General features: G+C 35.9%; 3 protein-coding genes across 3 annotated transcripts in view; 1 reads left to right on the top strand and 2 right to left on the bottom strand.

Annotated features, from left to right (window-relative positions):
• Positions 1 to 1182, top strand: part of LOC104791824 (very-long-chain enoyl-CoA reductase-like) — a 5526-nt gene extending 4344 nt beyond the window's left edge. Inside the window, exon 4 of the mRNA XM_010517802.2 lies at positions 867 to 1182. Within this exon, the coding sequence (XP_010516104.1) occupies positions 867 to 935 (69 nt within the window). The 3' untranslated portion in view covers positions 936 to 1182. The remainder of the gene's footprint in view (positions 1 to 866) is intronic.
• LOC104791823 (putative nuclease HARBI1) lies at positions 1478 to 3824 on the bottom strand. Its single transcript, XM_010517801.2, has 2 exons — positions 3470 to 3824; positions 1478 to 2680 (listed from the first exon to the last, which is right to left on the bottom strand). Exons 1-2 carry the CDS (start codon positions 3645 to 3647, stop codon positions 1653 to 1655), a joined length of 1206 nt encoding a protein of 401 aa, XP_010516103.1. The 5' UTR covers positions 3648 to 3824; the 3' UTR covers positions 1478 to 1652.
• Positions 4083 to 6415, bottom strand: LOC104791822 (RNA-binding protein 34-like). The gene is made up of 4 exons (XM_010517800.2): positions 5891 to 6415; positions 5618 to 5801; positions 5400 to 5446; positions 4083 to 5294 (listed from the first exon to the last, which is right to left on the bottom strand). The coding sequence occupies exons 1-4, from the start codon at positions 6340 to 6342 to the stop codon at positions 4280 to 4282; spliced, it is 1698 nt and encodes a 565-aa protein (XP_010516102.1). The 5' UTR covers positions 6343 to 6415; the 3' UTR covers positions 4083 to 4279.

The following is a 9074-nucleotide window of genomic DNA, read 5'->3' as shown; positions in this document are numbered from 1 at the left end:
AGTTTTACCCGTCGAGGCAAAGACTGACTCTTCCTGTAGCTCCTGGATCAAAGGAGAAACCTGTTGTCCTCAATAGCAAGAAATCACTCAAGGAGTACTGTGATGGAAACAACAACTCCTTAACCGTAGTCTTCAAAGACTTGGGGGCACAAGTTTCCTACCGCACGCTCTTCTTCTTCGAGTATCTTGGCCCTCTCCTTATCTACCCTGTCTTTTACTACTTACCTGTTTACAAGTTCCTTGGATATGGAGAGGACCGTGTGATCCATCCTGTCCAGACGTACGCTATGTACTACTGGTGCTTTCACTACTTCAAACGGATCTTAGAAACGTTTTTCGTTCATCGGTTCAGCCATGCAACCTCCCCAATCGCGAATGTGTTCAGGAACTGTGCTTATTACTGGAGCTTTGGTGCTTACATTGCGTATTACGTCAACCATCCCTTGTACACACCAGTCAGTGACCTTCAGATGAAGATTGGTTTCGGTTTTGGTTTGGTCTGCCAAGTCGCAAACTTCTACTGTCACATTTTGCTGAAGAATCTTAGGGACCCTAGCGGGTCTGGAGGCTACCAGATTCCACGCGGTTTCCTCTTCAACATTGTCACATGTGCCAATTACACGACCGAGATTTACCAATGGCTAGGATTCAACATCGCTACACAGACTGTTGCTGGATACGTTTTCCTCGCTGTTGCTGCTCTCATCATGACCAATTGGGCTCTTGGAAAGCACAGCCGTCTGAGAAAGGTAAACAAAGCTTTCCTTTTACTATTTTGCTACAACTGAAAAATTTCAGAACTTTGGCTTTTTTTTATTTTGTTGGACTTGTTCTTATTGTTGGGGTTTTGATATTTGGTATTGCAGATATTTGATGGAAAAGATGGAAAACCAAAGTATCCAAGACGATGGGTGATACTTCCACCATTCCTTTAGAAAGCCATTGTCTTTTATAATCAGTTGAAGATCTTAATAAAGTTGAAAAAGATAATCTTCTTTGCTTTCTCTGTAATGTTATTTTTTTCTTGGGTCAATTTCTATTTTGGTTATAACTTTTTAATTCCTTTTGTTTCTAAGTGTTTTTAAGTTAGAGTTTTAGAATGTACTTCTTTTAGTTGTTTCTCACGCAAACCAAATCCTCCTATGTATTGCATACTCAAATAAGAAAGTTTGAATACAATAACATTAATCCATAAAAAAAAGAGGCTGTCTGCTATAGCTTATGTTCTCAATCAAAATGTACTGAAAGCAAAAATCAATGTACGTACTACATTGTCATTTTTGATCATAGAAGACAAAACAAGTCACAAAGCATGTTATGAAGAAATGACATAATAGTCGGGAAGATAATTGTTAGTTTATGCGGCCTTCTACAGTGACAATTGCAATGAGTTTTTTTTTTTTTTTTGGTAAGAACAGTGACAATTGCAATGAGTTTAGACGGCGATGAAAAAATTGACTAGTCTGAACGAAATAGAAGTTGTAAAAGTTCAACATAACATTTTTATAAGTTACACATTTTTAGTTGTCTCGAAAGAATAGGTGAATAAATCAGTAGATCAAACGAAAAATGTAATGGTAAATAAAATTACCAGAAGGAAACAGAAGCAAATTACAGAAAGACTCAGACAAACCGGGAGAGAAAGAAGGTAATCAAACTGAAGAATTTTTCCCCCACATTTGATCAGAAAGTTCATCTCTCAAGACCGATGAAGCCTCATCCGCAAGCTTGCAGCTTCGTTGCCTGTAGTGTATGTCATGTTGGTGAGATAAAGTTTGATTATCCAAAGTTTGGTCACCCATATCGATAAGAATGTTGTGCAGCAAGCAACAGACAAAGATTATCCGTGGTAACCGGTTTCTATCAGGCATCCACATTACCCCGTGTATTATCCTCCACCTGTCTTTAAGCTTCGACAATGCCATCTCCGCGGCTTTTCTTGTCTCCGAGTGTCTTTTGTTGAACTCGGTTTGAGGAAGCGACAAGGGTTTGCCTTGGTATGGAGTGAGAAGCCATGGAAGAAGAGGAAAACCAGAATCCCCTACTATGTATTCTCTCAGCTCGGCTCTTTCTGAGAGCAGAAACTTTTCCCCGTTCAGTCTCTTCCCTTTCTCAACTAGTTTGTAGAATCCCGAGTTCTTGAGGACAACATCATCGCTTAAACTTCCAGGCCAACCAGCGATTACATCGAGAAATCTCATGTCCGGGTCCACTACGGCCTGCAATATCATGCTGAAGTTCTTTTCTCCGTCCAGCCAAACTTTGTTTGAGGGTTCCACAGCAGGAAGGTTCATGACAATATGTGTAATGTCGATAGCGCCACAGCAATTAGGAAGACCTGAGATTTTCTCAAACTTTGATTTGACATCATCGAGTTTCGAGGGCCATGAGAGATGGTGCAATGCTCTCTCTTCCATTGATTCTACAAAGCGCCAAGTGATTTGGGAGACTGTTGACTGGTTCATCCCAAAGGTCTCCCCAATGACTGAGAGAGATTCACCAGAGCCAAGCCTCCTAAGCGCCACAGCTACGCGGTCATTGAGAGATAAAGGTTTGCCATTAGAGTCACTGAAATTTGCAGGCTTTGCTGTGAAATCGTCTTTGACAAGAGAGCAAATGTAGTCAAATGTCTTCTTTGATATCTTGAAAACTGACTCAAATGTCTTTGGATCCGATGAACCTAACAAAGGAGATAAATAAAAAACATGAAATTGATCAACAACAAAGTCAAGCTTATTTCCCTTTTAAAACAAAGACATATTGTCACTGTAAAAGATCCATAACTGTTCAAATCTCACTATATAGTTCATAAAACACTGAACCAGCTTAAATTCAACAGTTGTAAAAACTAAAAGAAGAAGAGCTAATCTGCAGTTATCATCAATAGGCATTGACCTACTTACTACAAAGAGGATTATACATGAGGAGGAGAAGGAAGGAGATAAATGCAACAAACTAATGTAGTTGGACAATTTTCAATCACAGTATCGAAAACATCTTAGCTGAGTGGTTGTCACAAAGATTCAATAATGTCATGACCAGAAAACAAAATATCCTCCAGGATGGTAACAGAAACACAGTCTAGTCAGAAGAGTCTGCTACCCTCCCCCCAAAGTCTTAAAAAGATTCATATCACAGAAACACTAAAGCAGAGTGGCACTACTAGCTCAAAAGTTGCATAATTTTTAAAAGAATCAAGTTCATCTCAACTTAATAAAAAAACCCTTCAGAGCTCTCACTTAAAGGAAGCATACCACAATCGAATAAAAAAAAAAGCAGTCACAAAACCCCAGAAACTACAAAATCAATATAAGATCGAAACAATAGACTCGAATGTAACAAAGTAAAGATTGATTAAAGAACAACTCTTTGCCCCCTACATTACTAATCTCAATCTAAGAAACAAAATTGCTCATTCTCAATCTCTCCAAGATTGTGAAATTGCTGCTTAAAACAGAATAGATTTTACCAGAAAGACGGCGAGAGAAGCCATCCCACCAATCCAAGGAGGAATGAGAAGATGGTGAGTCGTCGTCGTTATTAAGAGCAGAAGATGCGGAGGCGGCAGCAGCAGCAGCTAGCAAAACGTTCCGATCAACCTTCTTCTCCGCTCTCTTCTTCTTCTTTATCGTTTTTATAGGTCCCATCTTTGTATAAACCCAATACTCTCTTGAATCAAGTAGTACTTTTTACTGTGTGTTTCTTCTGGGTTTCGAGCTTTAATAAAGCATGCACTCTATAGAGAGAGAGAGAGATAAGTCCCCAACACTAAAAAGAGACTAAAGACGAGAGATTTGGGGTTATGTGATGGTGATGGTGATGATGATGATGATATGGATTTGGATTTGGAGTTTCAAATAAAATAAAAAAGGAAACGTGGCCATTGGTTTTTTATTTTTATTTTTTAGGTTGCCACTTGTTTTGTTGATTAATTGCAAAAACAACCAAAAAAAAAAAGAAGTTTTTACAAATTAAAGAGCTTTTTGAACCAACCTTAGGTTATATAATTAGGTGATATAATTAAATGAAGAAGAAGATCCCATAAACCAAAACAAATACTAATAGTGTAGAGCATTGGAGCATTCTATAAGATCGATCATACTAAAAGCAATACAGAAACAAGTTATGATTTCTCTAACATTACGAGGACAGAGAAAAACTCCACTCTTCCCATAAAAAAAAATGAAATGCAAAAACAAAATTTTTGTTACAATGTTTTTAAAGCTGTCTTTTGTAGAGAGAGAGAGAGAGAGAGCTTGTGGGTGGGGGATGGAACATATCAAACTTGTTTTTGCAGCTTCTTAGGACAAGAAGAAGACAGGTGACCTTTTTCTCCACACTCGTAACAGTTTCTCCTTTTGACCTTCTTACCAGTGCTAACCGGGGACGTTAAGTTTACATCATCAGCTTCATTTGTCGCAGCAGCAACGGATATCGGATCTGTAGCATATGTCTCGTCCATGAAAGTACCACCATTGCTTGTTACCTGAATCGGTCCTGCCTGGTGATCAAGCTTTGAGTTTGTGTTTTGAAGCTTCTTTGGACAAGCAGTAGAAAGATGACCCTTTTCTCCACACTCGTAACAGTTTCTTCTTTTCACCTTACCAACAACGCTAACCGCGGTTGCTAAGCTTCCGTTATCAGCTTCATTCGTAGCAGCATAAGTCTCATTCATGTAGTAGTAAGAATCACCACTACTCTTTTGAAGAGCATAGCTATCGACAGTCGTCTCCTCACGACCCAGCTTTGAGTTTGCCTGATCATCATCACCATTTTGTAGCTTTTTGGGACATGCTGTAGAAAGATGACCTTTTTCTCCACACTCATAACAGACCCTCCTTTTGACTTTACCGCTACTAACCGTGGTTGCAAAGTAGTTTCCGTTATTAACTTCGTTAGCCGGTACTGGATCATCATCAGGAGTAGCATAAGTCTCTTCCACTGCTGCTGGTCTCTCTTTAAGGGCACAGCATATCTTGACAGGTCTTCCGGAAATAACCTGCTGATCAAGCTTTAGCGCAACCGCCACAGACACGCTATCCTTGAAATCCACATGCGCGTACCCTTTAAAGTCCCCAGTCTCTTTGTTTTTGCCCAGCCGCACTGAGGTTATTACGCAGTCAGAGAAGAGTTTCCGTATGTCACGCTCTGTTGTGTCCCAGGATAAATTCCCAATGTAAACCCTGTTATAGCCATCCACCATTTCTGGAGCGAAGCCAGACGATGTTTTCCTTCTGGGAATGGAAGGGGTGGTTGTTTTCACGTATTGCTGGATTGTCAAAAACCGATCACCCCTGGTAGTAAAAGTAAAGTAAAGAAGGATTTCACAACCATATATATATCAAATTGTGAACCAAGGAATGGCTTTCAGCCAGGCGCTATAGATATAGATTACTTACATTGCAGCTCTATCAAAAGCCAAAGCACGTTTTGCGCCATCTTCAGTCTGTATAAAATGAAGCGAAATAAAGATGTCAGTACAGTCTAAGACACAGTCCACTTTCTAAAGAAGCCTTGATTATATCTCTGAAACTAACTCTAAAACTCCAAAACAAAAAGCAATGTTCCAACACAAGTAAAAATGAAGCAGCAAAGTTAGATCGAAAAAAAAACTTACTTCAAAAGTGATGAAGGCAATACCACTGAATGCACCATCCTCAGGACGCATCTTGCAGTCAACTTTAGTGATGACTCCAGAGCTTCTGAAGTAGCTACGAATCTCATCTTCAGTACTCTGATAAGGAATACCCCCAACATATAACTTGTTAGGAACAACACCCCCATCTTCTTCTTCTTCTTTGCTGAAAAAAAAAAAAAAAAAAGAAGTCAATATACATAAAAACTGAAAACATAATTACAAACAACAGAGAGCTCAAATGAACAAACTTACTTGTCAGTATTATTAACTTGAATCTCTTCTACCTTAACCTTGTCTTCTTCCTCAGCCTTCTTTGGTGCTTTGTTTACCTTTCTCTTCTTCTTCTTTTTCTTTTTCTGCTTCTGCTTCTGCTTCTGGGGGTTATCCCCTTCCTTAGTTCCTTCATCTCCTTCTAATTCGCCTTCCACAGTATCGTCTCTCTTTCTCTTCTTTATAATAATCTTCGTATCAGTTTTCTCGCTTGACCCACCATTGTCAACGTCACTCTCTCTGACTCCTCCGTCGTCTTCTCTAGCGCCGCAAGTTTCGCTATTTCTTCGTTTCTCTCTCTTTGACAATCTGGGTTTGTGGCTAGCTGAATCAAGAAGCACTTTCAGAGACTGAGACTCGTCCACGGAGGCAGATAGTGATTGAACCAAGTCTTGTCGAATCCTCTGCTTCAGCTTCTTGTTCGACAACACCATCTTCGCTGATTCTCATCAAACTGAGTGAGTTCCAGACACCGGAAAAATACAAAAAAAAAATAAAAATAAAAACCCTAATTGATGATTTTGATACGATCTGGATATGGGCCGGGCTTTAGGTTTATTGTGGGCTTTTAAATAAAGTATCAAAACCCTAATTGATGATTTTTATGCGTGTTTTATTTATAATAATCTCAAATAAAGTAGCTCCACCCTTATCTTTTAATAGATTTAACTATCTTTATTGTGTGGATCTATTTATCACCGGCCGGTGTTAAACAATAAATGAAAACGTATAGTACGAGTTTTTAAGAGTAAAGATAACCTTATAGTTATGAGATCTGCTACGTTATTCTTGTTTTCTTATGTTATCATGTTTCTTATTTTGAGTCAGATTCGAGGTATGTACCATATCAATCTCTTACTAGTTCTGATTGTTTACCAGCAAAAAATTTAGAATTTTTATTAGATGAAAAAATACTGCAACTATAAAAAAAAAAGGAAATCCTATAATACCATATATAGTAATGTGTTGTACGATTCTAGTTAAAAAAAATATATATAATTACAATGTCTTGTGGTTCATATATTGTATTGTTATGTAACAGAGATGGAAGCTCAAAAGACGAAAGTCTGTAAGATAAGTGAATTATGGATAGATCGTTTTCACAGGTGTACCGGTGACAAGAAAAAAAATGAGGATGAATGTGTAGCAGCTTTTGCGTCTAGTAGAAAAAAAGCATTTCAGTGCAGTTGTCGAGAGCATACTGAAGCTCTTTTTTGCACTTGTAATACTCATTGCTAAGTTTTACTATACCTTCACAATAAAATATATTGAATAAGACTATAAGAGAAAACAGTGGGTGGTTATGTTGACAAATAAGAAAATAATACATGAGTGAAAATAAATGTCATATCAAAATTTCATACTTTTTACTTTGTTAAAGTCAATGCACTTATGTATATTATCTATTAAGTATTATTTGAATTACCAAATGACTAATGAGACTTCTTCTTAATTAAATAACCACTAGATTCGGACCCGTACATACGTGCGGAGTCATATTTATTAATATAATTCAAATTTAAATTGGTTTGGTTTTAGTAAGTTTGTGAATATTTGAAATAGTTATAATTTCACTACAAAATTTTAATCCATGTATACCCGGATCAAACTTGAACCAAATTAGTAACCGTTAGATTTTTATTAAACCCGTATACTATTAAATCAAAGAAAAATCATCAAAAAACTTAAACTTCTCAAATGGGATAACCTAAATTATCAAGATACGCAAACACACCTCTAGATGTATCCCACAACTGATTTAATATTTTTTTGACCCATATAAAACCCGTTTCGTGAAACCCACATGAGTAATGTGGGAAACACCTATTGATGTGTATTTGCGCAACTTGATAATTTAGGTTATTCCATATATTTTTCCTAATTTATATAAAATATTTAAAGGGATGAGGTAAGAGATTCAGACGGAAAGCTCATATTTCCGTTTGGATATCATCATAAAGTAGTTATTTATCCTTTTCCAAGTTGACACTTAATCAAATTAGTTAGATATTGAGGATTGAATATAGTTAAAAAAAAACACATTCCCAATATGAGATATTCTTGATATAGGACATTTTCGATATAAGACAAACTTTTATTCCCAATTGGAAACAGGATGGGACAAAAGCAAAAATTACCAAAGTCCCGCGTTTTGAAAAAACACAAAGATAAATTATAGTATATTTATATATCATATGATATAATAATAATGTTACAAAATTAATTGAATTCTTTATTCTTGTTATTTTATGTATGGTTCATCTATATTAGAACACATTTTAATTTTAATGTCTTTAATTGTTATTTTGAACATTATTAGGCTATATAATTTGAACAAAAAAAAAAACATGTTACATATAAGATTGTAAGTATTAATTTTATATCATAAATAAATATATATATATATATTCCATGTATATCTATATATCATATTATCTATATTAAATATTTTAAAATTAGTTAACTTCTTTATTTTTATTATTTTATATTGGTTTATGTAGTTGTTTTGGATCATTTCCTTTTTTCTTATTTTTTTTTTCAAAGTTTTTATAATTACTAAAGATTTGTGCCGTACATCTTATTAGAGATAATCCGCGCATGGCAAATACACCGTTTTTTTAATTTGTTAATACAAATTAGAGAGGAAAACAAAACTATGCTGCCGATGATAATAAGAAACTTGGAGAGATTAACCAAAAAAAAAAAAACTTCGAGACCAATTGACGGTGCTCCATTGAATGTTCTCATTTCTTACGTCATTTTGATGTCTTATGAATCCTCTAGAATTCTGAAAAAAACACGATTACAATTACGATTACATATCCTTGCAGGAAAAAAAATTTTATTATTGGATGAGTCTTATATGGTTCTCTGCGTAATCCAAGTAAGTTTCTAATTTCTTGAGAAACTATATAAAAAACCGAAGTATTTGGAACCTGATTATTGATACCGGTAGAATTCCTTGTGAATTTCTAGTTTGAAGTTGATAGATGATGTAAGCCTCCTTGTATTAGACGTATTCTTCATCCTGTTTCATATAATGACAATAGTGACATTAGTTTTTATATTTTGATAAACAGTGCTAAGAATAAAGAGAATTAAGATTATACAACTTTGGTCGAGGTTTTTTTTTTTTTTTTTTTTTTTGAATAGTTTAAGTGTTATA

This window comes from Camelina sativa, chromosome 6, assembly GCF_000633955.1.
Source record: "Camelina sativa cultivar DH55 chromosome 6, Cs, whole genome shotgun sequence".
NCBI lineage: Eukaryota > Viridiplantae > Streptophyta > Magnoliopsida > Brassicales > Brassicaceae > Camelina > Camelina sativa.
This window is presented reverse-complemented; position numbering and strand designations above follow the sequence as displayed.